Here is a 21337-nt window from a genome sequence, read left to right on the forward strand (position 1 = left end):
GGCCACTTTTATTTCAGAGGGGCGGCGACGACCCTGACCAATCACGTGACCGAGGTAGACAACCTCGGCCTGTGCTATCTGGCACTTAGGAGCCTTGACTGTCAAGCCCGCTTCGCGCAGGCGGGTTAGCACTGCCCGCAAGTGTGTCATATGCTCAGACCAGGATGCGGAGAATATCGCTACGTCGTCTAGATACGGTAAAGCGAATTCTTGCTGTCCCCGCAACACTTTATCCATGAGACTTGAAAAACAGTATGGCGCGTTCTTCAAACCAAAACTCAACACTTTAGGACGGAATGTTCCCATTGGTGAAATGAACGCCGCATACCTACTAGCCTCTTCTGTAAGTGGAACCTGCCAATAACCCCTGACAAGATCTAGGGTGGAAATAAACTGAGCGCTACTAACTTTCTCAAGGCGCTCCTCGATGTTAGGGATCGGATAAATTTGATCCTTAGTGATGGAATTAAGCCTGCGGTAGTCGACGCAAGGACGAGGTTCCTTGCCCGGTACCTCAACTAAAATCAAAGGGGAGGTATAATCACTCTCACCTGCCTCAATAACACCGAGCTGTAGCATTTTCTTTACCTCAGCCTTCATAATATCGCTCTGGCGGGGTGACACCCGATACGCCTTGGATCGTACTGGCTCTGGGGAGGTAAGTTCTATATCATGAGTAAGTACAGAAGTCCTACCAGGCCTCTCAGAGAACAGACCTTGAAACTCTTGTAATAGCTGGTGTAGTTCGGTTTTCTGCTCAGGCGACAGCGGCGCTTTACTGATAAGGTCACTAATGACTTGACCGGTGTCTTCCCTGTTCGTCACTGAGCCTAGTCCTGGAAGCTCGACCGGAAGCTCTTCAGGAACGTTTACCATCATGCACACCACTGCTTCCCTTTGTCTATAAGGTTTGAGCAGATTACAGTGGTAAACTTGCTGTGCTTTCCGCTTTCCTGGCAGACTTACCACGTAGTTAACGTCCGACAGTTTCTGAACAATTCGTGCTGGGCCCTCCCACTGCACGTCTAGTTTGTTATTTAGCGATGTGCGCAATATCATGACCTCATCGCGCACCTCAAAACGACGGGCCCTGGCTGTCCGATTATAATAAACCTTGGCCCTCTGCTGGGCCTTTGTCATTGCTTCACCTGACAACTCCTGTGCCCTTCTTAAGCGTTCGAGGAGCTTAAGCACGTACTCCACCACGACTGGGTCGTCGCCCCTACCTTCCCATGATTCTCGAAGCATGCGAAGCGGAGATCGAAGCGAGCGACCGTACACCAGTTCAGCTGGCGAAAACCCCGTAGCCGCATGCGGCGCGGTCCTTAAAGCAAACATCACCCCAGGCAGACACAGCTCCCAGTCAGTTTGATGTTCAAAACACAAGGCTCTCAACACGCGCTTCATGACGGAGTGGAGCTTCTCAACGGAATTCGACTGTGGGTGGTACACTGAGCTGTGTAACAGCTTTACCCCACACCTTTCGAGAAAAGTTGTCGTCAAAGCGCTAGTAAACACTGTGCCCTGATCTGATTGAATTTCTGCAGGAAAACCAACTCGCGCAAATATGGACAGTAGAGCATTGACTATCTCCACTGAGCTGAGTTCTTTAAGCGGCACTGCTTCAGGGAACTTTGTCGCTGGGCAGATCACAGTCAAAATGTGTCTGTACCCTGTGGCTGTTACCGGCAGAGGTCCCACAGTATCAATAACGAGCCGTCTAAAAGGCTCCGTAATGATAGGTACCAATTTCAACGGCGCCCTCGATTTGTCCCCTGGTTTGCCCACCCGCTGACAAGTGTCACATGTCCTCACGAAATGGTCTGCGTCCCGAAAACACCCCGGCCAAGAGTACTCTTGCAAGAGACGGTCCTTAGTTTTCTTAACTCCTAGGTGTCCGGACCACGAACCCCCGTGTGACAAGCGCAACAGATCCTGACGATAGCATTGAGGCACGATCAGCTGATCGAACTCCACTCCTCGGCGGTCTAGATACTTCCGGTACAGGACTCCACCTCTTTCCACAAAACGCGCAGTTTTCCTGGCGATACCTTCTTTGACATTGCAGCGAATGTTTTCTAGGCTACCATCCTTTTTTTGCTCGGCTATCAAAGCCGACCGGCTGACTTTTAGCAACCTATCAAGTCCGTCTGACGTAGGCGCGATGAGCAAATCAGTAGATAGCTCTTCTAACTTTCCCGTGTCGGGCATTTCCTCTCCAGTATCTGGCGCCTTTAACGTTACAGACTCAAGTTTATTCAGTTCGGGCGTGCTCGGAATATCAGCTTGCTGCGCCTCTGACCCTTTTTCGTTGTTTGATAACGTCGGCCCCGCAACTACCGCCTTTGCAGCGAGCTCCCGAACCTTCGATCTGGTTAAGGCCTGAACACTAGCTTCACCAAACAAAAGCCCCTTCTCGCGCAGGAGGTGATCGGACCTGTTTGAAAATAGGTACGGGTACTGGGGTGGCAGCATAGATGACACTGCCGCCTCCGTCTCAAGCGCTCCGAAAGGTCCTTCAATAAGCACCTTTGCTACTGGCAGACACACGCTATGAGCTTCCACGGCTTGCTTGATCCATGCGCACTCGCCCGTGAACATATGGGGTTCTACGTAAGACGGGTGAACTACATCCATCGTAGCTGCGGAATCGCGAAGCACTCGGCAATCTTTCCCGTTTACGAGGAGGTCTCGCATGTAAGGCTCGAGAAGCTTCATGTTCTCGTCAGTGCTGCCTATTGAAAAAAACACAACTTTTGGTGTTGTTTCCGGACACTGCGCCGAAAAGTGACCCGGCTTCTGGCACGTATAACACAAGCGCGCTCGCCTCATCTCGAACCGCTTTCTGCGTTTGGCTGCCGCCGTCTCTTTACGTTTGGTCGGACTGCTTTCGCTCGCATCCGCACTACGCGTGTCCCCCTTTGCTCTCATGGGTGTGAACTTCGGCCTCTCAAACTTCGAGCCAAATTCACCCTTTTGACCGTCCTTAGCTCCGCGAGCTCGACGCGTCACAAACTCCTCGGCTAGCTCAGCGGCTCTAGCCACCGTACTCACGTCTGGCCTATCCAAGACCCAGTATCGCACGTTCTCCGGTAACCGACTATAAAACTGTTCTAGCCCGAAACACTGCAGAACTTTATCGTGGTCACCAAACGCTTTCTCTTCTTTGAGCCACTCCTGCATGTTCGACATAAGCCTATACGCAAACTCTGTATAAGACTCACTTTTGCCTTTCTCATTTTCCCGAAACTTCCGACGGAACGCCTCCGCAGACAGCCGGTACTTTTTTAGAAGACTCGATTTCACTGTGTCGAAATCCTCTGCCTCCTCTCTATCCAAGCGAGCGACTACGTCGGCCGCCTCGCCGGGTAACAAAGTGAGCAAGCGCTGTGGCCACGTTTCCCGAGAGAACCCCTGCTTCTCGCACGTTCGCTCAAAGTTAACCAGGAACAAACCAATGTCCTCTCCAAGCTTAAACGGCCGCATCAGGTCAGTCATTTTGAACAATACGCGTTCTCCTGCACCGTGTGCCTGACTTCCATTACGAGCGCGTTCCATCTCTACCTCAAGACGCTTCATTTCCAAAGCGTGTTGACGGTCACGCTCTTGTTGCTCTCGCTCTTTCTGTTCTTTAAGTTCGCGCTCCTGTTTCTCTTTTTGCTCTTTAAGTTCGCGCTCCTGTCTTTTTGACCTCTCCTCAATAGTCTCAAGGCATTCCGACAGCTCGTCATCCTCAGCCTCGAACTCAAGAATAGCCTTTAGCAGTTCAGGTTTTCTTAGTTTGTCTGAGACATCCAGACCCAACTCTCTTGCAAGCTCCAACAATTTCGGTTTGCGCAACGACTTCAAATCCATGGCTGCTCTGAATGCTGCTTTCTCTACTGCTTACTATTGTCTTGCCGCAAACTAACCCGGCAGCAACGACAACCACAATTACCAGCTCTGTTTCTGACACTAACAAAAGCCTGGCAAAGCTCAGAAGAAGAAAGTCCCGCACTCACCAAACCTCGCAGGCAGGAATTCCGCGTAGTCGTTCCGCTGCAGGCAACCAGTCGTCACACAGGGCTCGTTGCACTGCTCCCGGATCGTCGTTGAGCTGCTCAGCATACCGTCAACTGCATCTCTTCGCTGCTGGCCTCCGTTGTCGCGATCCCACCGCTGCCACCAGATGTTTGGGATCCGACTGCTGGTACGATCTGTTGGGAACTCGGCGCTGACGCCCGTGGTTGTACCTGGGTCGCAAGCCCCAAGGGTAGCGTTGGCCTGGCGGCCTGGGGTACAACTGGAAGCATCCGAAGGTCCCGGCAAAGCATGAGTCGACTGGTAACAACGAAACAACTTGTTTATTTTAACATCGCAAAGAGTTGGCGGTCAGGTTTGACCGTAGTAGAGAGACGGGAGAGCACTTCACTCAACAGAAGAAATCGGAGCCCTCCTTTTGGCGTCCGGGGGCAGCTGTTTTTATACTCTCGCAGTTGAGGGCAAGAAGGAACCCCTCAAAAGACGAGCACGTGAATGTACAATGGGCTAATGGTGACGCACACTGTCGTAGCGATGCCGTAGCACCATGTCGAGCACGATCTCGTAGCACCCTGTCGTGGCGCTGCCGGTCGGACACAATGACTGTAATGAGAGGATGGTCCCTGCTTTGGCATCGCCTGTTTCGGGCACAATGACTGGAACGAGATCCCTGCTTTGGCATCGCCTGTTTCGGGCCCAATGACTGGAATGAGATCCCTGCTTTGGCATCGCCTGTTTCGGGCACAATGACTGGAATGCGAGGATGATCCCTAGGCGGTCGCATCGCCGCAGTCGCGCCTGGAAACACCTGGCGATGAGTGTTGCGGCGACGACGATCGGGCCAAAATGTCTGCCGCCCCGCCGCAGTCGCGCCGGCAAAACCACGTGTCGCAGGCGAAACGCAACAGCGTGCTGGAGATAGGTGGCGACCTCAAGATTCTCTTCATCGGTGAAGTGCGGTAGCACGGCGTCGAGAGTCGTCGTCGGGTTCCTGCCGTAAATCAGCTTGAACAAGGGGATCTGTGTTTTTTTTTTTGCACCGCCGTGTTGTAAGCGAAGGTTAGGTACGGCAGGACGGCATCCCAAGTCTTGCGTTCGACTTTGACGTACATTGCCAGCATATGAGCGAGGGTCTTATTCAGGCGCTCCGTAAGACCACTCGTCTGCGGGTGGTACCCAGTTGTGCTCATGTGGCTTGTCTGGCTGTATTTCACAATCGCTTGGGTGAGCTCCGCTGTAAAGGTTGTTCCTCTGTCGGTGATGAGAACTTCTGGGGCACCATTTGGAGCAGGATGTTCTCAACGTAGACATTCGCCACTTCGGCAGCGCTACCTTTTGGCAGAGCTTTAGTTTCAGCGAAATGGATGAGGCCGTTTGTCGCCACGACGATCCACTTATTTTCAGATGTCGACGTGGGAGAGCGTCCCAACAAGCCCATCCAGATCTGACGTAGTCGCAAGGAGGCTTGATCGGCTGTAGTAATGCCGCTAGTCTTGTCGGTGGTGTCTTACGTCGCTGACGTAACGGGTGACGTCGGCAGTCAGGCGTAGCCAGTAATACTTTTCGCGTATCCTGGATAGCGTCCGGAAGAATCCTAGGTGCCCAGCGGACGGATCGTCGGTAAGGCGTAGAGTACTACTAGACGCAGCGCTGAGGGAACAACGAGGAGGTAGTTGGCGCGGACTGGTGAGAAGTTCTCCTTTGAGAGTAGGCTGTTTTGCTGCGAGAACGAAGACAATCCACGCTTAAAAGCCCTTCCAAATACTCGACGAGGCTTTTTAAATCAAAGTGTGCTCATTGCTACTCAGCAAAGTTTTCCGCGCTTATAATTCCAAGGGAGGCGTCGTTATCCTGGCCGTCTTACAGCGGCGGGTCAATGAAGGCGCGTGTTAGGCAATCGGCAGCAGAGTGTTCTCGCGCGGACTTGTATAATACAGTGAAGTGATATTTTGCACTCCGAGGCTCCCCCGTACCAGCCGTCCTGAAGGATCCTTTAAATTTGCTAGCCAACACAACGCGTGATGGTCGGTGACAACTTTGAATGGCCTGCGATATATGTAAGGGCGAAATTTTGCTGTAACACAAATGATAGCGAGACATTCCTTTTTCCTCGTAGAATAATTGCTTTCCGCTGTTGACAGCGACCGGCTTGCGTAAGCTATCACCCGCTCAAGTCCGTCTTTCTTCTGGACTAGGACAGCACCGAGGCCTAGGCTACAGCCGTCCGTGTGCATTTTGGCATCGGCTTCCTCGTCGAAGTGCGCAAGTACCGGCGGCGACTGCATACTTCGTTTGAGTTCTTGAAATGCGTCGGCATGCGGCGTTTCCCATTTGAACTCGACATCACGTTTAGTTAGATGTGCCAGCGTCTCAGCGATGCTTGAAATGTCCTTGACAAAGCGCCTATAGTAGGCGCACATGCCAAGGAATCTCCGCATTGCCTTCTTGTTGATGGGCTGCGGGAACTTCACCACGGCGGCTATCATCTGCTGGTCGAGGTGGACTCCAGATTCGCTGTTGATGTGAGGAAGGAACAGAAGCTCATCGCAATCGAAGCGGCACTTTTCCGGCTTTAGAGGGAGCCCTGGTGATTTGATGGCCTATAGTACTATCGCAAGCCGCCTAAGGGGATCGTAGAAATTACCCGCGAAGACGACGACGTCATCCAAGTAAACAAGACATGTCTGCCATTTCAAAACTGCTAAAGTCATGTCCATCACGCGCTGCAACTTTGCAGTAGCCGAGCACAGTCGAAATGGCAAAACCTTGAACCCATAGAGGCCGTCTGGCGTGATAAAGGCGGTTTTTTCGCGATCTCTCTCGTTCACTTCTATTTGCCAGTAGCCAGATAGCCAGACTTGACGTACATCGACGAGAAGTACTTAGCGTTGCAGAGCCGATCCAATGCGTTGTCTATCCGTGGAAAGGCGTATACGTCCTTCTTCGTGTTCTTGTTCAATCGGCAATGATCGACGCAGAAAGTAGCATTCGGCTCTTTTCTTCACCAAGACTGTAGGAGATGTCCACGCACTTATCGACGGCTAGTTGATGTCGTCCTGCAGCATTTCTTCGCCTTCTTGCCTAATGCCTTCACGTTCACGCTTCAAAACTCGATAAGGGCTCTGGCGGAGTGGTCGAGCGCATTCCGAGCGCTATAACCCTCTTCTGGAAACATGCACCAACTAGCCCCCCAACAAGTATTACTCAGTTACCGCATTCTTAGGGTTTGCGACAAACTGGCGTTTGTCGAATCCTCGATGTCTTCGAAAAGCAAACATTGTATCGTCAGAGAACACTCCTGAGCAGCTGCTGTTTACTCAGGGCTGACTTGGATTTACGCCGAAGTCTGGATTCAGAACTATGGTCGTCGAGGTAGATACGGCAGAATTGGAGAGGACAAGCGCATTGCTGGTTTCCAGAATTTCCTCGATGTATGCTATCGTCGTGCCCTTGTTGATGGACTTGAACTCCTGGCTGAAGTTTCTCAGCATCACTTTCGCTTTCCCTCTGTGCAATCGAGCGATCCCAGTTGCGACGCAGATTTCACGGTCGAACAGTAGACGTTGGTCACCCTCCTTGACGCCTTCTACGTCTGCGGGTGTTTCGCTGCCGTCAGAAATGACAATGCTGGAGCGAGGCGGGATGTTGACTTGATCTTCGAGCACACTGAAGGCGTGGTGACTACGATATCTCTCCACCAGTATCACTTGGTCTGTGGACAGCGGTATTGAATTCGACCTCAAGTCGATGATGGCACCGTCTTCGACCCGGAAGTCTATGCAGAGATTTACGTCTCGCGAGCATGTTGGAGGACAGCGATAGTTGTAGGGTAGGTCCGGTCATAAACCAATTCATGCCGTACAGATTCCTGTCAGCGTTATGAGGTGTGTTCCAGCTGTCCGAATTTGAGAGCCTTCCCATGCCGTCTTTACTTTCTTCAGCTTGGCGGAAAATAATGCATTGATGGCGGAGTAGTCGGCTGCTGTGTCCACTAAAGGTACGCCCACACTAGCGACAAAAACGCGCGCGACACGCTGCACGCGGCAAGCGCCCGCGCGGCAGACGCGTGTGGGCAATCCACAGTCGCGCTTTGCGGCACGCGGCAACTGCTCGTGGAGTCCCGCGTTGTCTCGTTCCATTCGATACTTCTCGTGACAACGCGCTCTCCGTTCTGCCCATTTCGTGTTCCATCGGAAGTGTCTGATTTCTTTTTTTGCGCCACTGCCGGCCACGCTCAGGCATGTCGGATACGGACGAGGAGCTACTGGTGACTGTGAACACTATAATACTTTTGTTCTTGTGCGACGCCAACGTGCCAGAAAGCGGATGACGAAGTTTTTGGTGCGGTACAGGGACACTGAGGGCCAGGCGCACACTCTGCTTCCCCGCCTTCACAACTTACTCACCTGTAATGCCAAACTGCTGTCCAATAATTTGCCAGCGGTTGGCGCGCAGCTCCTTGTCCGACGTTCGATTTATCATAGAGGCACGCATATCCGCGAACGGTTTCCGAAAACGCCTCCATTGCGAGGCGACTTCTTCGTCGACGTCTCGGTGGCTGTGTGGTAAGGCTTAACAAAAACAGCCCCCTTGACTGGAAATGGCCTCTGAGGTTTTACGGCGCTGGTGTCACTGTTCAATCTCAGAGCCCATACATTGATTCTTTGCTTGTGCGACAGGTGGCACCACAAAAGCGCGGCTCGTAAACCGGCTCGCTTCTTATTGGTGCTCGTTTTGTGGCTGCCACGAAAAAATGGGTCTCGCACCCATTCGCGCGTTTGTCGCGCGTTGCTGCCGCTTTTCGTGAATCTTGCCGCACGCGACAGCACTGCTCGCCGCGCGCGGCCTGTGGAGCGCGTTTTTGTCGCTAGTGTGGACGTACCTTAAGGCGGTGACTATGTGGCCGTCGACAAGCACATCCAGGTCGCTTGTTCTTTGTCTTGCGTTCCAGTTAGGTCTTCGCGTCGGATCACGGCTGTGTCGTGTTGACCTGTGGCACGCACATCGCGTCGTCAGGTCTTTTGGCGGTGCATTCTTTGCTACTAGGCTTCGTCGGGATGGCGGCATGTCGTTGTCATGTCGTCAAGATAGTCTCTTCAACGTCGTCGTCGTCGGCGGCGCAACCTCTTCGTTGGTTTGACGAAGAGCAATCATACCTCCATCGGCTGCTGCTTTTAGTTTTCCAGATATGGGATGACGGACTGGCGCCGGGCTACACCAGTGTATGATCGGCGCTGCGGCGACAGGTGGCAGCCTGGTGACGACGAACGGGATGGCCATCGAGGGCTCCGCTGAGTGGCGGCGATGCAGTCAGCGATGCCACGTGGTAACTCACCAAGTTGTGGGCGTGGTGCGTTTACGGCGAATCCTCGTAGTCCCATTTCGCGGTATGGACACCGGCGGTAGACATGGCCGGCTTGTCCGCAATGGTAGCAGGGCGGGCGGTGGTCGGGGGCGCGCCAAATATCCGTCTTCCTCGCGGAACCCCAAACGATCGCTCAACCTCTTTGACGATTTCGGCGAGTGAGGCCGCTTGAGGCTGCGACCTTGGGTACAACTTCTGCAGCTCTTCCCGTACGAGCGCTCTGATAGTCTCGCGCAGATCGTCGGTGGCCAGTGATATAACTCCGGCGTAGTTTGCGGAGTTCGTGCAGCCGTTGAATTGGCGCTTCCGCCCTTCGGGTGTCTTCTGAATGCTGGTGGCCTCGCGAAGAAACTCGTAGACAGTCTTCAAAGGAAATTGCAATATTCCGGCAAAACGTTCCTCCTTCACACCATGCATGAGTAGGCGGACTTTCTTCTCCTCACATTTCCGGGTCGGCGTGGCGGAATAGACGGCTCACCTCCTGCGTGAACATCGCGATGGTCTCATTAGGCAGCTGCAATCTGGTTTCTGTAGAGCTTGGACTCGTTCTCGGCGTACGACGTTTAAGACTGTCTGCAGGAAGCCGCTTCGGAATAGGTCCCACGTCCTTAAGCTGGCTTCTCGGTTCTCGAACCACATCCTGGCGGCGTCTTACAATGCGAAAAAGACCTGTTTCAGTTTGTCGTCGTTCTTCCAGATGTTAAATGTAGCTACCCTCCCATGCGTCTCAAGCCAGCCGTCCTAGTTCTCGAATGTTGAAAGGCGAAACGTAGCAGGCTCCCTGCGCTGCTGCACCACGATGGGTGACGCTGGGGCTGCCATTGGGGTTGACTTGGCGACGTTCTTTCTGGTGGTCTCAGGCAAAAGTCCGTGCTTCGAGAGCAATCCTTGCAGCCTGCGGCTACCTAGCGGGTTCTTGGCAACGTTGTTTTCTTGCGCGTTCGGGCTTTGGTCACAGCTTTGTCCAGTACAGTACATGAACGCAAAGCACCTCCACCAGATGTCACGGGGTAGTGACGGTAAAAACATAGTAGCAATACTGTGAAAGACGAAATTGCCTTTGATTTTGCGAACCTGTGCCCACGAAAACAGACTACACCTAAAGCACAACGATAGCGGCGACCACAGTGCGCGATCGTCTAAATCTGATCTACCGGTCAAGCTCATCGGCTTTTATACACGAACCATCGAACGTTCCAGAGTAATCGCTGGTGCCCGCGTGTCTTCGAGAAATTTCCGCTACATGCAGGCACGTCCCGTGCTAATATATATATATATATATATATATATATATATATATATATATATATATATATGTGTGTGTGTATGTATGTATGTATATGTATGTATGTATGTATATATATAAAAAGAAAGAGAGCAATAAGCAAATACCGCAGAAACCGTTCCTTTCCATTCTGCGACCCTTTAAAATCACCCAACATTTCCCAGAACACTGACGAAGAAACACCAGAGACCTCACGCCTTCGTTAGAAATCACTCAATGTATGCGATAAAGCGCATCCTCACCGAAGCACGCGCATCGATGCGCCATGATGTCCTGCCTGTTGTTCGTCTCCGGCAGGCCCATAAAATTGTTAGTCTGAAGACGGACTGCGCCTCCGGTGCCGGCCCTTCGCACAAGAGCCCGTCCGCCGGGTTACACGATCCTTCAGGCTCAGAAATGGCTTCCTTGCCACCAAAGCATGCCCATCGACAACCTAATGATGCCTTGCACGTGGTCCGTTTTAGGCAGGACGAGAGATGGTAGCGGTTTGAGCTTACGTTCGCGAGTCCGGGCTAAACAGCCCCCAACTCTACCCCTTCCCAGCGTATTCAGACCGCCCCTGTGGCAAATTATGATGCGCAAGTATAGGGACGTGAGTTCTGTGTGGCCGAAGAGCCCCTTCCCAACCGCTAACGAAGCCCCCATCGCTGGGCCGTCTGCGTCACCAGGTGTTTGGTGCGTTGCGACACCACGTACCCGAGCACATGAGGGTTCGACCCTCTCTCGTGCAGCCGTGTGCGGGGTAGCTGCGTCTGGGGAAAGGGGGATCCTTGGGGTTGAGCCGATGCTCAGTGTTTGGACCTTTAAGGCCGCCCGGCGGAGGCAGCACACCTCTTCGGCCTCTGCTTCAGATAGAAACCTCCAGACTGACCCGCCTTGAGGAAATCGGCAGCCGCCTTTTCATGTCCCTCTCTTCAATTTTTTGCTTTCGGTCTCGCTGTCTCTTCTTTCCTGTCTTCTTATCACTTCTCACTATCGAATTTATGGCCAGCAAAGGTTAACCTGGTGTAGGTATCCAACCTTGGGTATTTTAGTTTATAGTAGCTACGTACAGCAGGCGTCTGCGTTTTCTCCCGGACTCGTGTCGTCCCATTGTTGGGCTCGGGGGTGGGCGGCTGGCTTAGCTACCGGAACTACACGAATTCTGTACGGCTAAGACGTCGTTCCCCCTCTTTCCAATCGTCCTCTTTCCAAAAGAGGGCGCACCGAAGAAACTTTCCAGCTGTTCAGCCAGCGCAAAGAAACCTTCCCCCGTGTCCATGTGGTACACCGTCAAGATCCCGAAAAGACAGAATTATTTCACTTTTCATTGTAGCTACATGTCTAACCGACATACTAGGTGCTAGCTACAAAGTGATGAAAATGAGCAGTGGCGACCTTCTTGAGGTGCGTGATATTCAACAGCATGGCAAACTCTCAAATCTCTTAGCATTCCATAATGTGGCAATCACTGTTACCCCAATTGATCACTGAACTCATGTCAAGGAGTTCTCTGATGAAGATATGTGGAGCCTGTGCCAGAAAGAGCTCCTGGAGGGCTGCAAAGAACACAAGGTGAATCAAGTGCAAAGAATAAAAATCAAGTGGGACAACCAGGATATTCCAGCTAAACACCTCGTCCTCACCATTGCATCGAGCGTGCTACCGGAAACTCTAGAAACAAGATATACCAAAATTCGTGCCAGACCTGACATCCCAATTCCCCGAAGATGATTTGTCAGAGATATGGCTATAATTCGCAAAGCTGCTGAGGCCGACTGACCTGTGCAAAATGTGGCGAACACGAATCCGAGAACGACAGTGGCACACTCCGTTGTTCCAATTGTGACGGTGGACATGGAGCATACTCTCGAACTCGCCCCACATGTAAAAAAGAAAAATAGATAATTACAATGAAAATCAAGGAGAACATCTCATTTCAAGAAGCGCGGAAACTTGTTTCCTTTTTCCATAGCACAGTGTATGCTGATGCGGCTTGCAAGGGGGCAACGTCGCAGCAGACACCGGCCCGGCCCACAAAGAGTGTGGTTGCGACCGTGCCACCAGCCCCTTTGGCGACAGCAGCCAGCGTTGCTGCGCCGTCCCTGAAGTAGGACCAATCGACCTCTGAGTTGGTGGTCTCCAAGCCATGCTTTTCGACTCAAGGCCTAACTTGAAAGCTTCCGCTCATTCGAGCGCAAGGTAGCGGCTCCCTGGAGTCTATGGACACAACCCCGATCCATACGGCGCATTCAGCGCCTCGGGAGCGGCGTGAATCTCGCGACTGCTCAAAGAAAGGCAAAATCCGAATCACGGAGCCTGAAAAAGGCTCCGTAAGCCAACTTGCCGACTTGACTCCTCTTGACACACAACATAAAAACACAAACAATATGGCTACACATATAATACACTGGAATGTAAGAAGTCTTATCCACAACTTGGATGACATTAAATAACTCTTACACAAATAAATCCAAAGATGATGTGTGTTCAGGAGGCACATCTTGAATCTTCTCAAACAAGCTTTCTTCTTCAGTACGCCATCTTTGCTAAACACCGCAAGAATGCGAACGCCTTGTCTGCTGCTGTAGCAAGTTGTCAAGTCTGTAGCTTCTCACCATATCGCCCTCCAGACGCCCCTTGAGCCACTGTCAGTCCGGGCAATTCCTTATAAGTTGGTCACTGTATGTTGCACATACATACCACGAAATTATCGTATCGGGAAAAGTGATTTTTATAACCTATTTGATCAGCTTCCGGACCTCCATATACTCGTAGGCGATTCTAATGACCACAACACCATGTGGGGAGACTTGCGATGCGACGCGAGAGGTCGTTTCGTTGAAAATTTTATTGTAAGCTCCGGTGCGTGCCTCTTCAACAAGGAGCCAACGTATAATATTCATCATAATTCATATCCATCAATATACCTGTCGATTGCCTGTGCTTCAATTGTTCCTTTCTTTCAATGGCATGTAACTGAAAATCCATATTGAAGTGACCACTTCCCCGTAATTTTAAATTTAATATGTCAACACGAATGCCCTCCACATACCCCCAGGTGGAAACTAACCTCCGCCGAATGGAATCGTTTTAAGGAATCCACTTACTTATCCCATCTTATCCCCGATTTGAGCATATATGAAGCAGTAGCGTATTCTACTTGTTTTATACTCGACGCAGCAGAAAAAAATTATTCCACAAACACAAGGACGGTCATGTAAAAGACGGGTCTCCTGGTGGAATGAGCAGCGCAGACTGGCACGACAGAAACAAAAGAAAGCGTGGGGTTTGCTGCGTCGTTCCCCTAGTGCAGAAAACCTAGCTAGCTGGTAGAGGTTTCTCTTGGGCATCACATCCTGCACGCGAGTCTAAAGTATGGATTGGCGTAAGAAAGGTAAAGGTGCAGCAAATCCACCCACTGCACTTAGTTGACGACCAAGGGATTACCTTAATAATAATTATGGGGTTTTACGTGCCAAAACCACTTTCTGAATATGAGGAACGCCGTAGTGGAGGACTCCGGAAATTTCGACCACCTGGGGTTCTTTAACGTGCGCCTAAATCTAAGTACACGGGTGTTTTCGCATTTCGCCCCCATCGAAATGCGGCCGCCGTTACCGGGATTCGATCCCGCGACCTCGTGCTCAGCAGCCTAACACCATAGCCACTGAGCAACCACGGCGGGTGAGATTACATTGGAAGACCAGGCGAACACTCTGGGCGAACACTTGGTCATTTATGGAGCTACATACATTACACAAAACATTACATTACACAAAATCATTCCTTAAATATAAGAAAGTAGCTGAACTTCAGTCACTGGACCGTGAATGTCGTCCGAATAAACCATACAACCGTCTTTTTAATATTGCCGAGCTTAAAGCTGCCTTGAGCTCATGTAGAAGCTCTGCACTGGGAGCTGATAGAATCATGTATGATATGATTAAAAACTTACACAACGACACACAGATGGCACTTCTGGCACTTTTCAACTCTATCTGAGCAGCCGCATACCTCCCATCCACATGGAAGGAAGCTATTGTTATTCCCGTCTTGAAGCTGGGTAAAGACCCTTTCTTGTAAGCAAGTTATCGCCCTATAGCTCTTACACGTTGCCTGTGTAGGCTTTTCGAAAAAAATTCTTAATCGACGACTCATACATTTCCCTGAACGGAACAATATGTTTGATGCCTTTCAGCGTGGCTTCAGAAAAGGGTAATCAATAACTTATCATCTTATGCGCACTGAAGGAAATATCCGTGATGCATTTGTACATAAACCGCTTTCCTTATCAATATTCCTCCATACGGAGAAGGCGTATGACACAACGTGGCGTTATGGGATCTTGAGCGACTTGTCGGGAATGGGCATACGTGGAAATATGTTAAACATACTAGAAAGATCTTTGTCCATCTATACCTTCCGCGTGAAAATTGTCAACGTATTGTCGCGACCTTTTATACAAGAAACGGGTGTACCCCAAGGACGCATGCTTAGCTGCATGCTCTTTATCGTGAAGATGAACACGCTTCGTGCTTCATTACCGCCAGCCATTTTATATTACGTCTATGTAGACGACATTTAAATAGGTTTCAAATCGCGCATCCTTGCAGTCTGTGGCAGGCAAGTACAACAGGGCTTGAACGAAGTGTCGACATGGCCAAACGAAAACGGATTTAAAGTGAAGCCCAACAAAAGTTCTTGTGTGCTTTTCACAAGAAAGAAAGGGCTCATTGCAGATCGCAACTTCGAAATGTGTGGGCAATACATACCTGTGAATAATGAGCACAAGTACTTGGGCATTACACTTCACTCTAAACTGACTTTTATCCCACACATAAGATATCTCAAGGTGAAATGTTTAAAAAGAATTACTTACTAAACGTTATCCCACACGACTTAGGGCAGCGACAGGAAGTGTTTAATGAATCTTTACCAGAGCCTCATTCGATCACGATTGGACTATGGTCCATGATAGTGTATAAGCGCGATTGAACGAGGACGTAGAAAGAAACAGATACAGAGAGACAGCGCTTGGCGAGTGCCGTAATCTATCATTCTGCCGCGCCGAGCGCGCTAAAGATGCCAGATCCCCTCCACCATCCAGGTATCTGGCTGGCCACTGGCGTTTTCAGAACAAGTACCATCGAAAGTTTATACCTAGAATCAAATGAGTGCCACTCCATCTCCAGAGAGCATACATCAGCCTAACATATTTTCTGAAAGTTCACTCTAATCATCAACATACGTGTTCTAATACCGTTAACAATGTGAAATATGTGACACCCGTTCGTAATCGTTCCTCTGTAACACAGCCTTTCTCACTGCCCGTGACGGAGCTTAGCGTTGAAATGGATGTCCCACTCCTCGAACATCGCTTAATGCCTCCAGCTAGGCTGCTGCCACCTTGGGAGTGGCAGCTGATAGAATGTGATATACCCTTTCTACAAGTTACAAAGCACGCTCCAGAGATCGAAATCCGAACGCATTTTCTAGAACTACAGTACAAGCACCCCTACCCGGAGTTCTCCACAGACGCATCGAAGTCACATGCCGGAGTGTCCCATGCAGCCGTCGGTCCATCCTTCTCGGAATCCGATGTACTGCATCCGTAAACAAGTATCGCTACGGCTGACGCCCATGCTCTATTGTCAGTTGTAAAGCATATAAAGAAATCAAACTTCCAAAAAAAACAATTAGATATACTGACTCCCTAAGCGTCGTGAAGGCCTTCATGTCACTCTGTAAGCAGAAGAATCCCGTACTTAATGAGCTATATTCCGACTTGTGTAAAGCATACATATCTTACAAGCATGTCATTACATGCTGGGTGCCTAGCCATAGGGGCATCGAGGCTAATGTTCTGGCGGACCATATGGCCACGTTAATTGCATCGCAACCTGTTAATCCTACCACTGCTGCCCTTGTCACAGATCTGAGACCTTTCCCACGAAAGAAACTGTGAAACCACTAGCAACGCATGTGGGATGCGGAAACAAATAAGCTGCACGTGATAAAGCCACTGTTACCTTTCTGGCTCTCTGCAAGAAAATAACGCCTAACAGATGTCCTATTCTGTCGTCTCAGAGTAGGACACACATTTGGCACCCATAATTTTCTACTCACGCTGACCATCCTCCACGTCCTCCTGGAGTGTCGTGAAGCCGAGTGTGAGAGACATTTTCCCCTAGCATACAGGCTGCACATGTCACATATCATTGAAGTAGTAAAGGCAAGGCGCAGAAGACCAGGACTCAAGAAGAACACAAACGTTTGTGTTCTTCTTCTATAGTCCTGGTCTCCTGCGCCTTGCCTTTACTACTTCAAGCATGAACCAACTAGCCCAAGCAAGAGTTTTACTTCACATATCATGTTTCTCGGTCCAGAAGTGTTTTTCGATTCTAATACAGTCCTATGTTTTCTGAAAGATGTTGTCTTGCACGTTATAAGACCCATACATTCGTTGCCCTTCTTCTCTACAGAGGATCCCACTGCGTTTGTAGTATTGTGTAACATACACGCCTCCAGGCCCTTCTGTTTCAAGGGCCATGGTGAGCCAATAGTGCTCTAGACAAATTTCTCACCCGACATATTTTGTATACCATATCATTTTTTAGCAAAGCACGGTACACGTCATAGTACATGTCATCAGTCATCCCTATAATCTTATTAGACGTATATTTTACGCACTCTGCAGCGACTATTTCAAGGCCATTTGAAAGCCACGTCACATCAACTTCATAGAACTCATCACTCCACTGCGAAGCCACTAACACTGGCATGGCGCTCTTTGGCCGTAACTAGCCCTTGCGCCAACAAACACATTCGTTCAACGAAGCCCCCCGCTCGTTTTGCTTGCTGTAGGGCTGGAAAACTGTGACCTTCCATAATTCTGGGGCGAAATTAGTCTTCAGGTCTCGCTGCCGTTTGTCAACATGCTTTACAATTTCTATGTGCATTGGTTGTCAACATGGAGGTATCAACAATAACCCATCATCGAAAAGGCACATTGAGAATATATTTTATTCCTGAGAACGAAATTCACTGTTCCAGAGCGCCTCTCAGCACCTCACAAATTCTGTATCTGGTGTGTTGAAGTCCATAAGAAACTGACTTTTTAAAGAAAAATACACGTACGTCGCACAATGCTGTTTCTATCCTAAACTGCCTCTCCGTAAATTGCAGGAACATCGTGGCCACGGTAAACCTCTGCTGCCCGCTCGACCTCCGCCAGATCGCATTGCGGGCTCGCAACGCCGAGTACAACCCGCGCAGGTTCGCCGCCGTGATTATGCGCATACGGGAGCCCCGCACCACGGCGCTGCTGTTCCGATCCGGGAAAATTGTCTGCACCGGGGCGAGAAGGTGATGCACTATCCGTCTTTATGCATCCACCGTTGCTGCGTTGTGGTTGTGGCATATTACACAAATCAAGTGCTAGATCATCGTCTTCTTTCTTAGGTTTGTTGCATTGCTTTATTTTCTCTAGCTCATACTATATTTCGACGAGAAACTGTCAATACGTCACCGGCCATAAAGTTCCACCACCGCACGAATACCGGTCGACTTGCTCAGCTAGTTACCTTTTCCAAGAACATCTGTTTCGATAGCACCATTCCGTTAGCATTCCTGACCAATTTTACTTGGTCTCCGACACTTTAAAACAATCCTGATTATATTTGGCATCAAATCAGAAGTGTTCGTTCGTTCGTTCGTTCGCGCGTGCGTGTGTGCATGTATGAAAGTATGTATGCAACTATATATGCATGTATGCGCATGCATGGACGCTATAACCTAAAGGTATTCCAAATTGTTCTATTCCAATTATGCACTCTTCCTTCTACAATTGGTCAAAAACTTCTTTGGACCGCCCCCACTTCACCGACCTGTCATGCGACGTCACGAAAACCGCTATAGCTCCTGTTGGATCTGGAGCACAATCCGAATTGCTGTCCCCCAGATTTTGGTCCTTGCCGTTGAGTGCGGGAGTTGGCCAAAGTTGAGGAGGACTTTGAGATGAAAGCTGGAGGTTTATTTACATTATTTACAGTAAAGATACAAAAAATTAAGTGATAGTCATTGCTGGCCGGCAGCAACTAGGACGCTGCGGCCCGTGGCAAGAAGCCCGAAAGAGATGATTGAAGGAATGCTCTTTTGCTGCTCCCGGTCTCTGGCTTTTAACCCCTTCCGTGTCTCGAGGTCACGACCTGTTCGGCCAGTCGTCTAGCGCGCTCAGGTGTCGTCATTTTCGGCCAATGGTAGGCGCCCGTGCGAGTCTAAATCACACTCGGCTCAGAGGGTCGCTCCCTTGGCTCCACTTGTCCGAGGGATTACTTGTCTGCGGTATTGCCTACCTGATCTGCAACTGCCGTCACAAAGGCGGATGGGCAGGTTGCTCCCAGGGGTTCACGGTGCATTACAGTCGTCGTTGCCTGGCGGCTTGCAAGCGCTCAGCGGGGGCAGGCGGATTGCTCTCGAGCCGCAGAGCCTCTTTCCTCGGGACCCAGGTTACCTGGAACCGTGCCAGGCTCCCATTTCATGTTCAGGAAGAGTCAAGCAGTGGGACAATAGCTCCACATAAATGCGCTCGAGATGGGGGACACCAATTTATTTGGACGTGCTGTGCATCAGGAACGTGGTAGACGTGCTTCTTAGGTGTGACGCGATTCGATGTGGTCTGGGGAACTCGAAGGAGGCTCAGGAAAAGGTCCCGTATCTAACACTTCCAATCTGACATGACGTGTACACACTGATTGTGGATGATTCGACCGAACAAAACAGAAATAATTATTTCTGATTTGACGCCTCTTCGCATTAACCCTCTGCTATTGTCAACACGTTTCAGGCCGCACCCACTTCACCTGTCTGTCACTCGATGCCACAAAGCCGCGAAAACTCACTCCGTCAATTGACGTGAACGCGTTAAAGATGCATTAATAGCCGAACAAAACTGCAGTTTTTTTCTGAATAGCCGGGGACTGCCCCGTTACGAAAGGGATAGAAGATGGCTGCCGCCGATCGTTCAGGCACCGGCTACTCGCACCTGCCGGAGAGCATGGGTTTATTTGCGTATTGCTAAACTATTTGTGCAGCCGTACATCATTCTCGAGCCCTTTCGGCACGTACACAACATTGGTATGCCAACTATTCTTTACTGATGATCCGTTTTAGTGGCATCTTTGACTCTCCGTTGCACGCCCCCGCGATTTTAGACAAGCCACCGCATGCTAAGTAATGGAAAGCGGGCCAGTCAGCCTTTTGCGACGCAGAACTGCGCATGCGCAGCGCCCTAGCGGCTGAGGACCGAAGCAATTTGGAAGGCGCATGGCCGCACTTGACTCTGTCCTCCGAGTGAGTGGACTAAGGCCGTGGCAGGCGCTGCACTTGTCAGTGGAATAGGGTGCCAGCCGTTTCTCTGACTCTTATACCCCTGTTACACGGGCACTTTAACGGCCGTTAAGGAAAACGGCAGTTGGCCTTAACGGCCGTTGGGCGGAGTTACACGGCAGCGCGAGCGCCCTTGGAAATCCAACGGCGATTGACGTCAACGGAGCTCGCCGGTCTCCGTTCCGCCGCCGCTTCCGTCCGTTTCGTCGTGAAGTAGACAAGAAAGCAGCCCCCAGCAGCAACGTGTCCCCGCTGCAGGTGAGCGCGCCGGCGCAAAATCGCTTTGCTTGGACAGCGTCACTGACGCATTTGCTTATCAACTTGTGGCAGGATTACCTGGCCGAACTGCGAGCGCAAAAACACAATGCGCCCGTCTACGCGAGGATGACGGCGCTGTTTAACCAGCTCGCAAGCGAGGAATGTGGGCACGCCGTGTGCATCACAGTCATGCAGATCAAACACAAGATGGAAAACTTGGCCCAGGCTCACAAGTAAGTTACCATGAACTTATTAGTGATTTTTAAGCCGACATATATACGCCTTGTCAGGCATGTTCAATAAAATCTGGCGCCCCGCACTGCCCGACGTGTGTTTCGATGCCATAGGCAACGTCGAATTTTGCTTGAAGTGGGCTCGAACGTGACTTTCTCGATTCTTTGGACTCATTGTAACGCTCATGCAGCAATGCGGGAATAGCGATGACATCTTAGCGTAGTATAATTCGTTTTGATATGTAGCCATTTGCCGTAATCTAGGCATGGCCGGCGTAGCCTCACAGAGTGTATTTGCACCGAGAAGTCTGTTCGACCAGCTACTCGAAATAAGATCTTGACATGTGCAGTAGCTTTCCTGTAGCTTGCGATGAAGTGTAGCTAACAATCGCTAATGTCGCACTATGAAAGCAGTAGTGTTCGCATTAAATGCAAACAATACTGCTTTCTTGTTTCATTTGCAAATTCCATTAGCCACAAAACAATAATACTATACTAATACAATTAATTCCATGCATTATTTTTTCAGTCGGAATGGAGCGGCACGTTCTAGGCCGTTTTCGACACAAAACATCATTGTACTGATCAAGAACCTGCCTGTTCAACGCAACCACTCAATTTATTATAGTTACACACTATTTTCAGAGGCTGGGGTGGGGTGGTAGTAGCTGTCAACACAGTGTGCTAAAAGACTTGAAATGTTGTTTTCTGACGAAGTCGTGCATATAGCAGTGCAGGAAAAAGCACACGTCGTGCATATGGCATCTCCCCAAGTGATTGAACTTTACGTCTTGAATAGAGCAGAAA

General features: G+C 50.3%; 1 protein-coding gene across 1 annotated transcript in view; it reads left to right on the top strand.

Moving 5' to 3' along the window:
• The window catches only part of LOC142566828 (uncharacterized), a 157803-nt gene that overhangs the window by 27093 nt on the left and 109373 nt on the right, over positions 1-21337 (top strand). Inside the window, exon 3 of the mRNA XM_075677719.1 lies at positions 17838-18017. Within this exon, the coding sequence (XP_075533834.1) occupies positions 17838-18017 (180 nt within the window). The remainder of the gene's footprint in view (positions 1-17837; positions 18018-21337) is intronic.

Source organism: Dermacentor variabilis, unplaced genomic scaffold (genome assembly GCF_050947875.1).
Source record: "Dermacentor variabilis isolate Ectoservices unplaced genomic scaffold, ASM5094787v1 scaffold_13, whole genome shotgun sequence".
Taxonomy (NCBI): Eukaryota; Metazoa; Arthropoda; class Arachnida; order Ixodida; family Ixodidae; genus Dermacentor; species Dermacentor variabilis.